Raw genomic sequence first — 20,166 nt, 5'->3', positions numbered from 1 at the left:
GATAAAATATGGCAGCAATCATTCAAAAATGGCATCCAGTGTTAATGGGACCAACTTGTTTTCACTTCTGTTTTTATATGAATTGCTTCTTTTTGTTTCAATTTTAGTGAAATTTGCAGATATACTTTGTGTTAATTATGAACAAAATAATGGAAACAAATTTTCCTAGTTCAGCCGCCCATCTCATCCCTCTGATACTCTTGGAATCCAAGTCTAAAGAGCAACTTCTGAATTGGCCAGTATTGTACCAACGTTCTGCCAGGCTTGTACTAGAATAACCTTTTCTTTTTTTCAGATATTCTCAGTGAGATATATTAGGAAATGAAATAGGAAAATAGACATTTGGCGGGAAAAACAGCAAAATGAGAACATTAAAAAGACTCATTCAAGTAGAAGTCTAAAGGGCATGGAAATTCTGATCCTTTGGGCAAAATTTGAAGATAAAAATTCTGCTCAGCAGTGTTCACTATGTTAAGATTTTTGTTTTTGTTTTATACAAGAATGGCAAGATGGTGTGCAATTGGTATAGATTTTAATTGGCTAACAGTCACTCCAGAGATTTTAATCAGCACCAATTCCTCTGCTAATAAGTATTTAAAAGTTAAGATATGCTACTATACTTAACATTATAAAGGTAGAGTTCTGCAATAGTAACCGAAAATTATATGCCTGCTTCAAAAGAAATTTGTTCTCGCTTATATTTCCAACAAATTTCTTATAGCATAGATAATAATACTTCAAGTATGAACTTTCTCCAGCGAGCTAGCCCCCATATTTCAGGTGTTAGAGTTGTTACTTTGGAGATAGTCCCTTCTTTAAATAATATAATAGTCTTATCCTAGGCCATTCAGGTATCTTTAATTTAGAAGGGTGATTTCTATTTATACCAACAGTGTTTAAGTTTAAACTCGCAATCTCTTTGGATTTATAGTTTTGTACAACTTGCATATCCAACCTAACTTAAAAATGTGCATGCATACATTGTCATCTTTTAATATTAAAGCATCTGAACATTTTCAGGTATTTTTTGATGACAGAAACGATCTACGTTTATTTACATTTTCTCTAGATAGCATATGAATATGGTTATGTTTTCACGGACTTCCACTTGTTCTATACCTTCCACACACATAACTCTACATTTATAGAGTAAATTTATTAGCATTATTACAGAGCTTTAAATGCAACCACAATCAATTCAGGAAACAGATTTATTTACTCATGTTCATGGAAGGAAAATCTACATAAAAACATTCTTGAAAGCATACCAGCTATGTCATACTTGGATTCTTACACTAAATCCCATTTATTAGAACTCATTTGTGAAACAATGGGAAACCCTGAAATGTAATTTGAATACAAATGTTGGTCCCTGTGGGGTCTCAGCAATCATAAAAATATAGGAAAACAGAACTTTATTTAAGATCGGAGCTGCTAATGTGGAAAGTTGTTGTTTGAAGCTGGACTTAACCTTTCTTTTAAAGGCCAGAAGATTTTAGTGTAAACTCTTTGATGACAACTTCAGCATTTCCTTTAAGCCTAATGATGACCAGCAAGGAAAGGGACATTATTGACCACATTGTCTATTTGGGAGAACGTTTAGACCTCCATGGTTGACCTTTCCCCCCAAACACAGGCACCAGTTGGACTTTCTGGTGGATATACAAATAGGAATAATAAGAATTTGGAAAGTTGGGTCTTTGTTCCTTGGCGAGGCAAGTATATAGTTATTCATTGCTTTTATGATGTAATTTTTTCACATAATGTAATAAAAAAGAAATATTAAATAAAGTTATTTTTGTAGGACAATAACATTTTATAGGCTAACATAAATCAAGCTGCTAAATTTTACCATTTATCTGTCCAGCAGTTCATGTATATAACTGCCCTGAGTAGATGCTAAATGCTGCTTAGCAAATGGCCCTTAGAATTTAAATATAACTCAGTAAAGCTACTCAAAAGATAAAACAATCCTTCCTAGATGTATGTAATTTTAATTATAACATGGTAGAAGGTTTTCCTTGGTTAAATATTACCTGCTTAGTCTCATACTTCATATAAATGGAATTATGAAGGAGTTAGAACTGTGCTTGTTACTATGCACTGAAATCCATACGAATTTTTTTGTTTTGTTTTTGGTCAAAAAGGCAGAATTTTAAAGAGTAAAATAGTCTGTTTAGTGCAGGCTTGAGATACGAACTTTTAGAAAAGTATAGATTGTTCCCTTGTGAAACTGAGTTTTGTATAACTTCTCAGTTCATGTAAAGAAGCCTGTATTTCAAATCGTGTGTTGTAACTGGTTCATGGTAGTGCATTTCAAAATTGTACAAATGTGTAAAATTTGTGCTTGTGAGAGCCGCTGCTCTGAGTAGCTTTACTTGCCTTCCCTTAACCCTAGCCGTTCTCAACCTATTGCATGCCCGCTCGTGGAAGGATACTCTGTTGGGAGGATATAGCTTCAACAGTTTAGCTCTAAAGCTTTCTTATGTAAAGCTTCCCTTAAAATTATATTAATTTATAATATATATTGAATGATAGCTTTACAAAAACAAATTAATGAATTGGTCTTTATGAAAATGACTCTTTACAGTAAGTAAAAAAGGGTTATCACAGTTTTGGTAGCTTGCGTGAGTTCATACTGACAACAAAAACCTTTCACATGTTCTTGGTGACTTTAAAGCCGACGCGCTCTAGGGGCCCCCTCAGTTGTATGCTCGGAAGCAGTAGACGCCGTACAGCTTATGCTTTTTATCTGGGAACCCCACGAAGCGCACTGCGGCCTCGGTGAGGCTGCAGCGTCTCCTCGGCCTGGAGATGGGGTAGCGGACACTGCCGTCTGCCAACCAGCCCGCGTCGCAGCGGTCATAGCCCAGAAGTTTCCAGGCAGCAAAGATCTGGCCCACTTTCGCGATCTGAGCACCATCCTTGAGGCAAGCCTGCACCGCTTCGTCGTAGGTCAGTTTGGTGGGGTGGATCAGATAGTAAAAACGCCCTGGGGAGAGAGGGAGACAGGGTCAGAGGGAGAGGGAGGAAGGCCAAAACCAAAGGCTTCCTCCATGCGGGGAACCTGAGCGAGGCTGGGGAGTGTTTGGAGCGCAGCATCGTCTATGAAATGTGCAGCCCCTAGGTCGCTCTCTGCTAAATTAGTTTTTCCCCTGGCCCCTTAATATGTGTTCAGACATGCCCTTTAAAGCTTTAGAAAGAAAAAGGAAGTGACAGATGCAGTTTCTGTTAGTTAATTAGTGACTAAAAGAGCCCTTCTGTGGCCCTAGAGCAGACAGAATTCCATGTTAAAAGCAAGAGCTATTTAAATTCTAACTGTGGCAAGCCTGGACCCCAGCAGCAAGTTTCTGGAGAAGCAAAATTTGAATGTGAAAGGATCAAAAAAACGTTCCTGACAGAAAAGTCCATTAAAAAAAAAAATCAAAAGCCTTCAAGTCCTTTTCATTACAGGTATCAATAAGACATTATTCTCACTCAAAGACAACTGTACGGAGATGCATAAAATACAGGAAGTCACTTGCTGCAAATAACACGCACTCCGCGTGGGAACCTAGTCCGGGTTGCTCACTAGCAAAGATGATGGATTTGGGTTTTCTTTTCACTGTCCGTCTGTCGGAGCCCTGACACCATTTCTTGGTTTTGTAAGAAGATAAGTTAGTCTCAACCATTTACTGAGTGGTGCTATTTACTGAGGTTACTTTAATATGTATTAGACATGAATAAAATACGACTTCCACCAACTGAATATTTTCTCAGTCATTCTAGTTTTAGTTTTAATCAGACTCTCCTCTTATCTGACTGGATTGTGATGTGATGCCTCCTGCCTCTCATTAAACACCTATTATTGATCAGAAATGAATGCTTGCCAGTTCTTTTTAGACTGAAATGGGATTTAGAGAAAGGGTAGAAGCCTTTGGAACATTCACTAGAACGTTAGTTCTATCTTCTATACCAGGGGTCAGCAAACTATAACACACAAGTCAAATTTGGCCTGCTGCCTGTTTTTGTAAATAAAGGTTTACTGGAACACGGCCATGTCCATCTGTTGAGTGCTGTGTGTGGCTGCTTGAGCTACAGCATGGAAAGCTATGTTGAGTAGTTGCAAAAGGTAGAGTATGACCAGCAATGACCAAAATACTTACTATCTAGTCCTTTATATAAGAAGAAAATTTGCTGACCTCTGATCTCTTTCTATTTTCCCCAAAGGATGTTACCAGCAACCTCAAATATAAAAATGATAAGGCCGCAGCTTGCTTCACTGGCATGTGACCTGTGCACTCACAATGGTCCCCACACTTAGAAGGACACCATGTGTGGTTCAATGCTCTGCTATCATTGTCTTACAATTCTTTATATTTTTGCAGTTTTGGCCAGGGCTGGGCTTGAACCCACCACCCCCAGTATACGGGGCCAGCGCCCTACTCTTTGAGCCACAGGCATTGCCCCAATTCTTTATGTTTTTAAACAAGAAGTCCCACATTTTTATTCTGTCCTGGTTGCCACAAATTATGTAGCTCTAATTAATTTTTGTTGTTCCCTTCCCCCTTTGTATGTAGTAATTGAGAGAGGGAGAGTGTGGGTAATGCTGAAACCACCCTTACTTAAACTGAGAGAGCCATATTTCATGGAGGGCAACAGTGGCAGCAGCGTCTTTGGCAATAACAGATAAACCTCATACCGCATGACAGTTTTATCTATGTCATAATAAAAATCAGATGCCATAAAATCTAAGAATACTGGAAATAGCGTTTTCGGTTGAATTTTATGGATATTTAAAAAAATGACATTCAAAGACTTTTCATAGCTTTCTAAACTAGAGCAATACTTCAAGGTTTTTTCATTTTTTTTATCTATTTAAGTAGATAAGATTAAAAGCCAAGTGTAGTTATCCTACGTAGTACAGATTGGTCTCTGGGATAGAAAGGAAAGCAGTACAGTTAGTATCTTACCATTGAAGTTGGACGTAAAACAGAAAACATCGTATCTGCTTTTATCTTTATCCCAAAACCCGTAGTTCCTGACGCCAGGCACTGTGTTCTGGCCCCCACAGGGCTCTCTGGGCTTGGTGATGGGATACTGCACAGAGCCGTCGCTGAGCCAGCCAGCGTTGCACCAGTCCAGCCCGCCCCGCCAGGCATCGTACAGCTGATCGAAGGAGGCTATCACAGCGTCCTGGTCCAGACAGGCCTGTTGGGCCTCATGAAAATTGAGATTGTAGCGCCCCAGTCGTGGAAAGTAAGGGAATACCACACCTGTCCAAAGGAGAAGGCAAGGGCTCACTAATGGTAGGAAAAGTAACAACTCAGAATCAATCCCACCTGGCATGAAAAACAATAGAATATCTCAGATGATGGAGCCGTCTGGTCAACCAGCAACAGTTACTCATGCTCCCTTTCCCTTTAAAACAGCCTCTCCATTCTGAGTAACTCACAATTAGCTATTTGGTTTGATAGCTTCAGTGACTTACCTCTTTTGTCAAGAACTCAACCCAAGCCATGAAATTCTCCTTTCTGAAGAGATCTGTCCCAGTTTCCAAATAGCCCTGAGAACTCACCTTCCACTACCAACCCTAGGAAAGATTACAGCTGAGCCCTTTTCCCCTAGGGGAAAGTCAGTATGCAAGACTAAGGGTTGGTGGAGGACGTGGAAATCGTACTGAATGCTGAGAGTGGTGGGGAACGCAAGGCTTAAAGAAAGGTATTCTTTCAAACTTTGCAATTTATTTAGTAATTTTTTTAAAATTAGTAATCAGTTTTATATAGTCTTTTAAAGAAACCTTTGGAGGTATAAAGGAACATGTTAACCAAAGATTCAAATGTATATGTATACTTCATCCTTTTACATGCTCCTAATAACTTGCAGATAAGTGACTTCCATTTAGGTAGCTTCTTAAGGGTAGGGAAACTCCTTTGAATAGCTGACAAAAACTTAAACACATTTCATATTAATAAGACAATTCTGTACAGGGAGGCATGCCTTTATAAAAAGCATCCTGGCTTTCTTATTTGTTTTAACTCTTAATGTAGCCCTTAATCTTATTCCCCCCCCTTTACATAAAACAGCACTCCTAAAACAGCGGCTTTCATTGAAAAAGTCCATTATCATTTTCAACATCCATATTTGTACACTGCAAACTGAAACTAAGTTTTTTAAAAAAAAATATCAGAAATACAAAGAATGAACTTTCCTAAACTTGTCCCATAAAAGGTAGAATAGCATCTGCAGATTGACTAATTAATGCTCAAGAATTACTGCAATACATCCAAGATTTTTATTGTTTATCTAAGTAGATAAGATTAAAAGCCAAGTGTAGTGTTATCCTACATAATTCTTCAAAACTTTGAAGAACTGAAGAAAAAGCAGAGTAGGCAGCTGCTGATTGACTTATTAATGCTCAAGAATTGAAGTTAAATATTTTAGAAGATAAAAATCCCTTAGCAAATGTAAACAGGGTGACTTGGCATTTGACTTTATCTGGGAAGGTATAATGGCTTTCCCAAAGCGTTTCTTTGACCCAAAGATCCTTGAGTCAAAGAATTATGAGAGGTGATAGAGCTGTCTCTATATTCTGCACAATTTCTTTATAGGGTGAGGATTACCAGATAAGGGAGCAAAGTTGCATTATTTCCTGAACTTTAAGAAGTACCACTGTGTCACAGTATCTCCCCTATGTTATTAAAAGATAATTAATGTAGAATGAATATTCAGAACTTTCCTTGAATGTTTGGTATAGTTAGAAATAATTAGAGTTTTAGCTTGTGGAAGGCAATTAGTGTTTTGCTGACACTAATTGGGTGGGTTACAGCACATGTGCTATTTTATGAGACTGTAGAGCCTGTTCAAGATGATACGCAATTCACTAACTGCATAACCCCAGTACACAGGAAATATTTTCTTTCATAAATTGTCCTAGAAGACTCTCCAAGGAGAAATGTCAATAGTCTTAAATCAAGCCATGTCCACCGAAGGCCTCTATAGGACATGTTTGTCCCTCTAGGGCAGTCCAGCTGGCACTGTCCACAAAAGGCAGAGATCCAAGAAGGCTTCCTGATCTCATTCTGCCTTCTCAGGTTCTTGGCTGAGGGATCTATAAGCTGAATTAGAGCCAAAACAAAGGAGAAAAAGACTCTCTTGGTCGCCACCAACTCCTGTGGTGAAGGGGAGGAAAGCCTGGAGATGGTTCTATCTAAGGAGGGCTTTGCCTGGGCACTGAGCTAGGAATTCAGGGAGTGCTGGGAAATAGCTACCATAATGCTCCCCTCTCTCCTGTCTTTATCCTCTTTTCTCAGCAGCCCTAGGAATGCTGATGAAAGGGAAAATATTCAGTTTACCAATCAAGATTCTTTCAGCAGCTAGATCTTGAGTAAGGATAAATCTCAAAGTTATCTCAAGAGAGAAAGAAGCCACTTTGGTTGACTTCCATTTCCCGCAGGGCTCAAGATGGTAACAGGAGAGAATGTTGGATATTTTAATTGTTAATAATTTTAGAGATCTGGAAAGGCTTTCAGGTTTAAATTCACTGTAGTGTATTTTGGTGGACTCTTACAAGCATTAGGAAAAAATTTTCTTTAGTAATTTGTCCTTGATTAACTGTTGGAATATGATTGATTGAGTTCTAAATCCAGTACATTTTTATTTGACATTTAACAGAATGAAATTATATGGAATTTAACGTAATTTAATTCAGTCATTTCTGAAAGTCAAAGTGAAATCTTACATTAAAATGTTAGTATTTTATAATCATAACTATACATGGTCAATTTACTGTTGTGTTAACTCAAAAGACCTACCAGATTTTAATTAATGTTTGATGGTGGTAGAAAGAACACACTCCAAGTAAATCAAAGTCAACTTCTACACCTTCCTCAAAGTTTTAAAAGTTTCATTGTATTGTACACATTTCAATAATCAGATGTTTTTTATAAGCAGGGACATTTTTGAAACTACATGTTTATTAGTATTTTATTTCTTTCCTTATTAAACTTCTAGCTAGTTAAGATTTCAACATCCAATTGCAGAAGGCTTTTTGGCTCTCTGGAAAAACTTGCAGTTCTCACAGATGAATAATGGAGGAAATGGTTGCTTTCATTCAGTGTTGTAAAAATAAGAAAAGTTAAACTATTATGGGTGGGAAAGAAGGATGTTTGATTATTTTCCAAGGAAGATCTGATTCATTTATCCTTTATACACATATGTCAAAATATAACCAAAGGCTCTTCACTTTTCCCTGAAAGGCTGGTTTGTATTATCACACAGGCAATTAATAAGGACGATACGTCACATAGAAAAGAATAATACTAAATGATGTGAGGACTTTAGTTCATTGAAATATGCTTGAAGGACACATTCTTTAAGATTTATAATTACACAGCCCAATTCATCTAAGTTGTAGGCAAATATCAATTTGTTAAACATATGAAGAATTTTCATATCCTGGGACATGTACATATAAAAGTTAATGTAAGTTTCAATAACTACACAAAGTAAATACTTTTAATGATAAAAAGGGAAAGACCATATAGTAGAAACAATTTAATCTTTCTCAGGGCATCTCCTAATGCCTATCAGTGCTATGTATATCTCTGAAATTGTCTATTTCTGAAAGTTCTTGGACTGTATTTTTATGTATTAGGTCCCATGTTAACCCATGGAAAACTAATAGAGTGGAAGGTTGGAAGCACATTTTTCCCATCATTATTTGAGTATTTATTGATTGCTGAGATGAATTCTGTCCCCCAAACTTTGTACTGAGCTTCTAGTGACACCCTCTTGTTTTATTTGTATAAAGCTTCTTTCTTGTTGGGGGCTATTTCTAGCAATGTGGGCAACTGGCATTGATCAGAGGGCTTTACCTAATTCATGATTTTGTATGAAAATATCATATTTCCATAATTAATTCCAACTCACATGGAAGTCAATCTTTATAAGGATTTATGTATTTTTTTTTTTTTTTATCAACACTATTATGTTCTTTGGTCACAACTAAGAGCCAGGCTCTGTTGTGCTTGGTACTCTAAGGTGCAGGACTGCGTGTGACCTCTTCCTGTAAAGAATCCACAGTGTGACAGAATATATGGTTTGAATTCAAGACAGAATAAAAGCTTACATTATAAAGAGAAACCACATAATTTAAGTTTCATGAAGGAGCATTTTTTTTAATTGGTAGAATTCTTTGGTGAAATAGCATTTATTTGGTATTAAGGACAATGTGCAATTTTATTTGGAAAAGGCAATTCAATCATGACATCTAAAATAATAAGCTCTCCTGGCCTTTCTGATGCATATCAGAAGACTAATGGGGAGCTTGAGTGAAACTAATCTGACTGGTAGGTGGTAGTTGTAAGAAAGTAACTGACATTGGGTGGCACCTGTGGCACTATATGCCAGAGGTGATGGGTTCAAACCCGGCCCTGGCCAAAAACTGCAAAAATAACAAGTAACTGATATTGAAAAAGGTCAGAAACTGGAACAAGAGCTAATCAATGAAAACCACAAGGTGTGTCTTTTACCATAGATTTGAAATTCTTATGTGATGCACCTTGATTGTCTAGGTCAGACTATGTGAAAATTATCCTCAGGTTATCAATCAAATTTTGTTTTTATGGCTTTCATTTTATTCTTGTGGGTATCTTAATTTGTTTTGGCCATTTTATTTTAAAATAAAAATCTTTACCTTATGCTGATATTTAGATAAAATAATACCTTGTCTGAGTTTTTCTTAAATTATTATTCAGTGATATTTGGAGTAAATAAAGCAAGATAAAATATGGCTGTGTTATGACAGTTTTTGAAGGTAGATGTTGGCATATGAGATTCATTATGCTAGTCCTTCTATTTTTTCTGAACGTTTGAAATTAGCTACAATAAAAATTAAAAAAGATTTGATCCCACCCTCTCAGCAAGCTGAGACTGAAACAAGGCAGCTGGAATGCCAATGCTTCCTGAGGTTTTTGCTTCCAGGAATTTCTCTCTCTAATCTATGATGCTCTTTCTCTGGCTTTTTCATGCTCTCTCCCCTTTGAGGAGAGAGGTCCATGAAAGCTCCAAATCACGTGTCTCTTCCTTAAGAGCATTTTCAGTGCCCGTCCCTACTGCATGCACACTCTTATATTTCCAAGTTGCGATGCTTTGTAAATTAGGTACCGAGCAGAGCACTGACTTTGTTCTCAGTACCTGACAGCCCGCATGTAGATCATGATTAGCAGAAGGAAACAAGAAAAGTTTTGCAAACATCAAATATCTACAAAACAAATTGTGAGTAGAGTTATAATAGAATTCTGTATAAGGTACTGTGACCTTGTACAGGTCAGACAGAACATCATGGTAGGAGTGCAGAGAGAATTTAACAGCTACCATGAGCACACTGATTCATGCAGTATGATCAGAGGACAGTTTCTAAGAAATTTCCCCAATAACTTTGGGGCCTTTAAGAGTCTTCTGAAGCCTGAAGATGATAAAGCCTGCTGCCTTTTAAAAGCTCTTTTCTCCCAGCAGGGAATTTTCTCCTTCTTGCAAATCTCCAGACCACAGTGTGTCAGAACATAGGCTTCATCTAATGCCTTGGTATCAAATCCCAGCTCTAGCTCTTAGAAGAGCTGGCTGGCCATGTTATCTTAAAAAAGATGTTTTCCCTAAGCCTCATCTATAAATGGGGATTACTGACAATGAGCAAAATAAGTAGTGCATAGGATTATAGGAATTTGTTTGTACCCACTCATTTTACTGAATTTTGCCTTAAGTCATGAAATTATCTTAGAATCTTTAATGAACTGTAAGATTGTGAAATGAAAAAATTTCTTTGTATCTCATGGACCCAAACAACATCTGTAAAAATATTTATCAATTAAATTGGTTTCTTGGACCACATTTATTGGCTCCTATGCTTATGTGTTATATGGTAGGGAAGTGTTCTCAAAGCATGGAGAATTTGGAGATTTGGGTTGGTGCAGTGCCTAGGAAAAAAAAATTCTTTTCTTATAGTTCTCCTACAGAATGTCTAATTGTGTCTTGGAGAAAGTCTTAGTTTGACCCTAGAATGCATTATCCTCCAACATGGGCTAAGTTTTCTTTCGAACAATGAGAAAACAGGCTTTGTGCTCAAAACCATTACCAAGCAGTGGTATCCAGCTAGAATTTAGAAATATCTTATTTTCATTGTATTTATTTTTATGACTTCCTCAACTTCTGGCAAGTTATACTGGTATCTATTTACTTAAAATTTCATTTTTAAAAAATAAATATAGGGAGACAGTAGATACTAGTTGTAAATTACTTAAGTTTAGAAGCTATTGTGGCATATAATATTGGGGTTTAGAAGAAAAATTAACAATACATAATAATTTAAACTCTTATTTTCTAAATGAGGAAACCAAAGTACCACAAGGATAAGTGACCTGCCCCAGACACAAAACTGATGTGGCCTCTTGGCACTACAGCTCAAGGTAGTAGCCTTTGTAAAGGTTCTCAACTAACACTTGATGACAGACTGTCTTCTCTAAACCAACTACTGCTTCCATCCTGAATAAGGCCAATGTTCATGGATATTAATGTGAATCAATAAGAATGGAAAGTACAAGATTTCCTATAATTAGGAGCCCAGAACTACCACTGTGAGACAAGGAAAGGTCACAGAAGTGCACTTTACAACATTGTGTGATTTATTAGATATAAAATGTAACTAAATTTTCATATGTGTGATGGGATTCTATATGATTTGGAAGGTCAACTATTCAGTGATATGCTAGTGGACAGATATTTTTCCAAGACCACAAATCTCCCCAAGCTTGTAGCAAGAAAACTATAAAACATGTATAGTTTTATGTACATAAGGAAGGAAAGTATTCTGTCAATGCTGCCAAAATTCATCCTTCAGTGTAAAGTAATGCCGAAATTTATGAGAAATAAAGTGTTTTGAGATACACGAGAAACTAAAGGGCAGAGGGGCGGCCAGGATGCAAGGTCACTTTTTACTGTACAGCTTGGCATCCGTGTACCTGTTCATTTTTGAAGCTACTGAATGTTTCACATATTTAAGAATTAAAATCCCTGGGCAGCGCCTGTGGCTCAGTGAGCAGGGCGCCGGCCCCATATACCGAGGGTGGCGGGTTCAAACCCAGCCCTGGCCAAACTGCAACAAAAAAATAGCCGGGCGTTGTGGTGGGCGCCTATAGTCCCAGCTACTCGGGAGGCTGAGGCAGGAGAATCGCCTAAGCCCAGGAGTTGGAGGTTGCTGTGAGCTGTGTGATGCCTCGGCACTCTACCAAGGGCAATAAAGTGAAACTCTGTCTCTACAAAAAAAAAAAAAAAAAAAAAGAATTAAAATCCCACCCTCCTCCAAAAACATTCCTTGACCTTTTGCTATTTATTGTCTGTGCAACTCTGGACTACCAAAAATTTTACTTTCTTATAAGAATATTCAAATAAAACTAGGGATTATTTTTTGCTAAATTAAGATTTTGCAGCCATTTTACAGAATATAATTACACATATATTAGACAGCAGATGTCCCTTACAAAACTTGCCATTATTTTGAAACTAAGATAATTTTAGAAGCATAATAAAAATGTCTACAATCATCTGAAATTCTCAATAATCCTATAAAGGAATTTAAATTTTGAATAGCACAAGGCAGTTTGTGAAAGTTGTTAATTCAGTTCCACTGCACGTTTCTCTTAGTTGCAAATAGCTTCAGTTTGTGCATAAGCATTGTGCACGCACTTCAAGTATGAAAGCTCGAATCACAGGCAGTCTGCAAATACAAAAGCATAGGAAAACGTGCTAGAAATGGACTCTGGTTTCTCACTTCATTACTATGGTAACCGCTAGACATTGCTCCTCGTGAAAGAAAAGATTAATTACTGCTTCTATGTTTAACATGATTTATAGATACTTACCTTGTAAGTCTAATGCTACCACAGCGGTATCATCTTCTAGTCCTTCAATCACCTCACACTTGTATCGCCCATAATCTTCCAGGGTGAGGTCTGTGATGACCAGAGAAGCATCATTGTCACTGCCTCCCTTCAGAAACACTCTACCCTGGTAGCCTCCATAGGTTTTCTTGTGGTATCCCATGGAAACGAAAACATCCACTTCCTTGAGGTAATCCGAAGTGAGCTTGGTCCACTTAATTCGAATTTTGTGGATTCCTGAGCCAAATGCTGTAGGGTCTCGATAAAATTTACATGGCAGTGTAACATTGCCACCTCGGTGTGAGAATACCTTGGATTGTTCTGCTTCCACGAGTAAACGGGGGCCATTTTCTGCTGTTAAAGAAAGAAAAAGAAAAAATAACCATTAGTACGCTTTCAGGAATTTTTTATAAAGTGAAATATGCTGCGTATATGGGACATCTGACAGAGACTGGCTCTGTGAGATTAGCTTCTTGACACAATCTCATTTGACGATAGAAAGGCACTCTAGTAACTAGAAGGCATCTATAAAGTGGCTATGTCTTTTGAACCCAAACAAAATAATGTGTATTATAATCAGTAAGAGATATTCGATCTAAGACTCCACACTCATCTGAAGTGGAGTGCTTTCATAATACACTCACTCACTGTTTCCATTTTTATTCTACATTTCAAATATCAAAAGCACAGAAACAAGACCAAGAGAAGGGAGGGAGTTCCATGCCTATTTCATCAAAGTTAACCAAAAAACTTCAAGGTAAGTTAAGCCCCTGCCAGCTTTCTAATACACAGAGTTTGTATTATATTTATAGGCCAACTACTATACATTGTGCTGTTCTGGCTGCAAAACTCAGAACATCCTCCTAGTCCCGGCTTCCACTCATTACACATCTGTGTTATGCTAGTCTGGAGCGTTTCAAACGACATGTGTTTCATTCGCCCACAAAGTCTAGACACCAGAAACCTTTGTTAGCCAACACTTCTGACAAACTCTGGAAGATTTTGAAATATATTCCCCAGAAGTTGAATGAAAAAGCATATATAAAATTATATTCTGACCAATCACTAAGTGTTTGCTTCTTCATTCCCTTAAATATTCTTCTACTCCCTCTCCATTTGCTTTCTGCAGTGTCTTCTTTTACAGTTATCTTATTGCTTCCACCTTTCCTTTGCTTGCCCTTTGATTTCCCTCCTCCCACCTCCAGGGACTTTATTGCCTTCCAAAGAGCACCTCATTATTCCAAGCCTGCCAAGTCATCAGGGCTGCCGTTTTCTAGATACCAGCTGTTATTCGCCGATCTTGGCTTTCTCCGGGTTTCCCCCTGGTTAGTGTGTTGTGCTTTTGACCTTGATACTATCTTTTGAGGATGTACAAGATTTGAAAATAAGAAAGCTATTGCTCCTGGACACATATACCTTCTTGTCACTATACAGCTTTTAAAAGCTGCTGAAGTTGTCTTTCATGAAGGTCTGCAGCCCTCTTGCTTTAGGCATAATGTATTGAATAATCCTTGGCCGTGAACCATTTAAGATGTACAGATCACCAGGAAAAGTACCCACTCATCTTGAGACAGATCTCAAAACTTAGTTATTTAATGGTACACATAGGATTCTGATTTTATAAATAGAAAGTATCCCCAAAATAGACACCACATTTCTGTTTTTATCATATAGCAATCAGAAATAGTATTTTTAAATGAGTATACCATTGCATTTATAAAGGATCCCCAATCCTCAAAAAAACTGTGAAGTTTAACAAAGCCATTAATGCCCCCACTTTGAACAGTTAATGATTGGACAGGGTAATGGTGTCATTTAATATTTAACTGAAAAAAAATCACCAACTGAGATCATTAAGCATTTTCTTTATATTCCATTCATTATCTTCTTATTTAGGACCATAGACTCTCAAGAGATAAATCTATCCAAATCTATGTATAATTTTCCCCCTACAATACTAATGGCTGCATCTAAATTCTACCTAAATATCTCTCATTTCTTCTCTCAGGGAGGAGGAAAATGTGCTGTTTGCTGTTTGCTGAGGGACATAGGGAGTTTTTCCTACCCAGTATTTATAGTGGGACACTGGGTTTTCTCATGCTTGACACAAATTGAGATATGACACATGGGTACAAGAGGTTTCAGTTTCATCATTTTTTTCATATTATTTAGTTTAAAGTTAATATTAATGACCAAAGGCACTGCGATAGAAGATATTATGGTAGTTAGGAGCAAGGATTTTAATGTGGTACAGACCTTGGTGTAACCTCTCCTCCTCCATTTAGTAGCTCTGTAGCCTTGGGCAAGTTGTTCAACCTCTAAGCCCCAATTTCCTTCTATATGAATTTGGATAGCAATACCTACCATATAAAATTAACCTGTGATACATACAATGCTTAGAACAGTGGCTGACTAATAGTAACCGTGCACTACGAGTTAACCATTCCTACTGCCTAGATTATACATATCTTTCTGTCCAGTATTGACCAAAATCTTAGCGTATACTAAGCTTCCACAGTTTCATTCACTAATAAAAATTTTTGTTTGTTTCTTGAGATAAGGTCTCACTCCGTCATCCTGGTTAGAGAGCAGTGTTGTCATCATAGCTCACAACAAACTCAAAATCCTGGGCTCAAACAAACCTCCTCCCTCAGCTTCCCAAATAGTTGGGACTATAGGTACCTGCCACCACACCCAGATAATTTTTCTATTTTTTTGTAGAGGTGGGGTCTTGCTCTTGCTCAGGCTGGTCTTGAACTCCTGGCCTCAAGTGATCCTCCCACCTCTGCATTCCAGAGTGCTAGGATCACAGATATGAACATGTAAGGTTTTGAACCATGTGGGAGTGAAAAATAGATGCATAAAATGCCCCCTGTGTTGTATAGGAGACTCAGAAATCTGTGCAGTGTATTCATAACTGTTCCAGGATGAATACACGGTCTAAATATTATGTAAGTTTTATGCCATTAGAAGAATTAAAGCAAAGATCAAAACTCTTATATGAGGTACTGAGACTTCTCATCTTTTTCTGTGGTTAACTATAAACATACTTATAGTACTTTAGAAGTGTAGGCTTCTGATTTTGTTTTTGTTTTGTTCCCACTCCAGCAGATGACTTATATGGTATAAGATTGAAAAATGAGCAGATACTCCGAATCCACTGATTTCACAAAAATAACTTTTCCAACAAGCCTTTCATGTAAAATTCTAGCATTCCTATTTCTTATAGCAGGCAGAGGGGATGCTCAGGTGGTAGATGACAGAAGTCCCTGGATGAGATTCAAACAACCTGGGAAAGATGTGTGACACGTTAACCCCTAGCATGGCCCTGAGAATAGTCACTGCTGGCTAGCTTTGAGAAGCTCTCCACTGCAGATTACAGGGCACAGGCACTGCTGGAGGGTGTGGCCACATTGCTGGAGGGAGTGGCCTGCCGCAGAACAGGTGAGATCAGAGAAATCGGCATTCCAGGGAGTCAGAAGCTCTGGCCTCTCTGGCAGGCTCTCCTGTAACTTTACCTAACTCTTACAAGCCCATCTCATGAGAACACTGAGCTTTAGGTTCTTATCCGGCTCTGTGTCACAGGTTGTCATCACAAACATTAGCTAGTAAAAACTCTAAGTTGGGCAGAGGAAAGGAAAGGGACAAAGACAGTAGAAAAGGGAACCACCAGCACTGATTATAAACTTCTGCCCACTCGCCTAGACAGTCTTGAATCTGATCACTGCCTTTAAAATCCTGGATCAGTCTGAAAGTAACCCTTTCCAATCCAGCCTTTCTGCCACCTGCATACTCCACAGCTCTTATTTATTTTGGATGGGAAAGAACTTGGTGGATTACTTGTAATTATTCCACAGTTTGAAAAGAGAAAAGCATAAATACGAAGTCACCTGATGATTTTAGTATCTATTTTAGGTTACATAAAATAATTAAAGTGTTTTTGTTTATTTTTTGTCTGACATAGAATTGGAAAGGATTAATGCTTAAATTAAATCTGTTTGACCAATAGAGTAAATTCATTGCATAGCAATTAAACTGCAAAAGATAAAAATAAACCTTGATCATTTGGCTAAATATTGCTTGTTTTCCTTTTTTGAAAAATATAAAGGAACAAATAAAACGAGGCAGCATTTAAGTGTTCATTTTCCCTTTTCCAGTTTCTGTTAATGTGAAAGTTACACATAGACCCTCAAATATGCTATTGAAGACCTTAATGATTGTGTCCTTCAATGAGGCTGTTTGTTGAAAATATTGGTTAACTAAGGATACTGAAGATGTCCAGTGGTGGACTGAATTTTTTAAGAGTGCAATTTGTAAGCACACAAATTTCCCATTTATGTTACTGAGAGTCAATGTCAGGGACTGCATTTTTTAAGAGTGCGATTTATAAGTACACAAATTTCCCATTTCTATTAGTGAGGGTCAATGTCAGTGACTTGAAAGCCCAGAGCCGTCTCCAGGGGAAACAGCAGGGCCTGGTGAGAACACTAATGGGAACGTGAGGAACCACTGGGGCTCATTATTATTTTACAAAATCTGCTGTGAAATCTGGAGGACATCATTTGGTTTCACCAAATAACTAAAGCAAAGGCATGACCAAATATCTGATCTTTGTAGTTGCTATGAAATTTAGGTGGTATTTTTTAGGACAAAAACAATTGCAGAAAAATAATTTAGAAATATGGTACTACACCATTACCAATTGTTCTCAGTTGTATTAAAAGTGTTGATTTTCTTTTCTTGGTAGTGAATACCCAAAGAAATACAAGTGCCAAGGAAAAGGAGAAGAGGTTAAGAACCAAAGCATTTCTATCTAAACTGAGCCGTGGATTGTGCAAGATGCCCAGTCCTGATGTTGTAGAGATGTAGAGATGAAGCATGCTCCAGATTTTGGGGTTTTCTTTACCAATTGGAAGAAAAAAATTAGGGAGCCTATTTCAGATGGCTAACTAAGATGCTAAGAAGGATATTCAAAATATATCCCTCCAAGAAAAACTCTACCGGCACCATTTTAATGTGGTAAAATATATATTTAAAAACTTGCCATTTTAACTATATTTAAATGCACGATTCAGTGCCATTAATTGCTTTCACCATGTTGTACAATCATTACCACTATTTATTTCTAAAACTTTCTTTTTTTATTTTTTTGAGACAGAGTCTCACTATGTCACCCTTGGTAGAGTGGCATGGTGTCACAGCTCACAGCAACTTGGGCTTAAGCGATTCTCTTGCCTCAGCCTCCCAAGCAGCTGGGATTACAGGTGCCCTCCACAACACCCAGCTATTTTTGTTGTTGTTGTTGCAGTTGTTATTGTTGTTTAGCTGGTCTGGGCTGGGTTCGAACCCACCAGTCTAGGTGTATGTGGCCGATGCCTTAACTACTGTGCTACAGGCTCTGAACCTCTAAAATGTGTTTGTCACCCCAAAGAGAAAGCTCATTTCTCTCTGACATCCTAAACCCGTAGACAGAGCCTCAATTGTCAACTCCATGATGCTGAGTCATTTGGAGAAAAAATACACAAGGTTTTACAAATACTTCCTTATTTCATGACATTTGTTAACACTTTGGTAGACTGGGATGTGTAAGACTAACACTTTGGAAGCTGTTATTTTCCTTAGGGTAGCCAAAGCCTGCAGGAGGATGAGCAGCTAGGATGGATTTGTATCCTTGTCACTGTACTTACCATAGTTCATTTAAAAAAATCACTTTTTTCTTGTTTACAATGTTTCTCCAGCATCAATAAAGTACCCAGCATACTGGGTCTATTACTGAAACACACTAGTGCTACATAGCACCTGTGCTTAGCTATAACAGTAGGTATGGATCCCTGAGCTATAACAGTAGACATGGATCCCTGAGCTATAACAGTAGACATGGATCCCTGAGCTATAACAGTAGACATGGGTCCCTGAGCTATAACAGTAGACATGGGTCCCTGAGGTATAACAGTAGACTTCGGTCCCCGAGCTATAACAGTAGACATGGGTCCCTGAGCTATAATAGTAGACATGGGTCCTTCAGCTATAACAGTAGACCTGAGTCCCTGAGCTATAACAGTAGACTTGGGTCCCTGAGCTATAACAGTAGACATAGGTCCCTGAGCTATAATAGTAGACCTGGGTCCCTAAGCTATAATGGTAAACTTGGGTCCTTGAGCTATAACAGTATACTTGGGTCCCTGAGCTATAATGGTGGACCTGGGTCCTTGAGCTATAATAGTAGACATGGGTCCCTGATCTATAATAGTTGACTTGGGTCCCTGAGCTTTAACAGTAGACCTGGGTCCTTGAACTATAACGGTAGACATGGGTCCCTGAGCTATAATGGTAGACTTGGGTCCCTGAGCTATAACAGTAGACATGGTTCCCTGAGGTATAATGGCAGACATGTTCAGGGGATACCTATAGCTTCATGGAGCCACCTCATGCCCATTTTCAGCAGAGAGGCTCAGCTTAAAAGATTTATACAGCAAAAGTTTATCTTAGATATCCTTGTGGGGGATAGGGGGAAGAATTCCACTGTCCCTGAAAAAAAAATTCTAAAAATATTTTCCTAGATAAACCTATGTCCTCCAAAATAGTGATAGAATGTATTCTAACTTTTCACTATGAAACTTGGATATGACAATAACATGGTACCCATTCGTGATCACCATTATCCAAAATGATACTAAATTTAGGTATGAGGCAGGATCAGTTTTGCTCTATAGGAAGGGAAGAAAATAGATTAAGTGAACACCTAAGAGGGTGCTTCATAGCACATCCCATCAGATCACGCAGATCTCAACAGGAAGAACACGTGCCCTTTGAATAACCATAAAAACACAATTCTAAGCAATTTGGTTTAGCTGCAGGTTTGACAGGAAAGAGCAAGACACAAAGACTATGCAGTGGTTAAAGAGAAGATGGCCTCGGCAGGGGTGGGAAGTGGGCTGGACGGGAGGACTGTGCTCTAGTCACCTGTGAAACCAACAAGCAAGATCACAAATGATGAAAAATAGCACCGATCTCTTTAGATCAAAGAATGATCGTCACTTACCCCATTTCCAGCACTGGGTTTTACCTTTAGAATTCAAAATCGTATCTTAAACAACAGTATCTTTAAGGAAAAGGGAAAATGAGGCAAAACTTGCATGTATTAAATAACATTTAATACATTAAATGTTAAAGATAACATTTTTATTAACAGCAGTAGGTCTACTGAGAAAATATGATCCTTCATTAAACAATATATTACAATCGTGGCTAC

The 20,166-nt window shown here is 37.9% G+C and overlaps 1 protein-coding gene across 2 annotated transcripts in view; it reads right to left on the bottom strand.

The window, feature by feature from the left end:
* Positions 1-1,143: 1,143 nt before the first annotated feature.
* The window catches only part of HAPLN1 (hyaluronan and proteoglycan link protein 1), a 78,700-nt gene continuing 59,677 nt past the window's right edge, over positions 1,144-20,166 (bottom strand). For both annotated transcript variants that reach the window (XM_053587090.1, XM_053587099.1), the window contains exons 3-5: positions 12,897-13,268; positions 4,953-5,255; positions 1,144-2,992 (exon numbers count right to left, since the gene is read on the bottom strand). In XM_053587090.1, the coding sequence (XP_053443065.1) occupies positions 2,703-2,992; positions 4,953-5,255; positions 12,897-13,268 (965 nt within the window). In that variant the 3' untranslated portion in view covers positions 1,144-2,702. The remainder of the gene's footprint in view (positions 2,993-4,952; positions 5,256-12,896; positions 13,269-20,166) is intronic.

The sequence above is a fragment of the Nycticebus coucang genome, chromosome 1 (assembly GCF_027406575.1).
Source record: "Nycticebus coucang isolate mNycCou1 chromosome 1, mNycCou1.pri, whole genome shotgun sequence".
Lineage (NCBI taxonomy): Eukaryota > Metazoa > Chordata > Mammalia > Primates > Lorisidae > Nycticebus > Nycticebus coucang.
The sequence above is the reverse complement of the archived record's forward strand: the minus strand, read 5'-3'. Positions and strand labels throughout refer to the sequence as shown.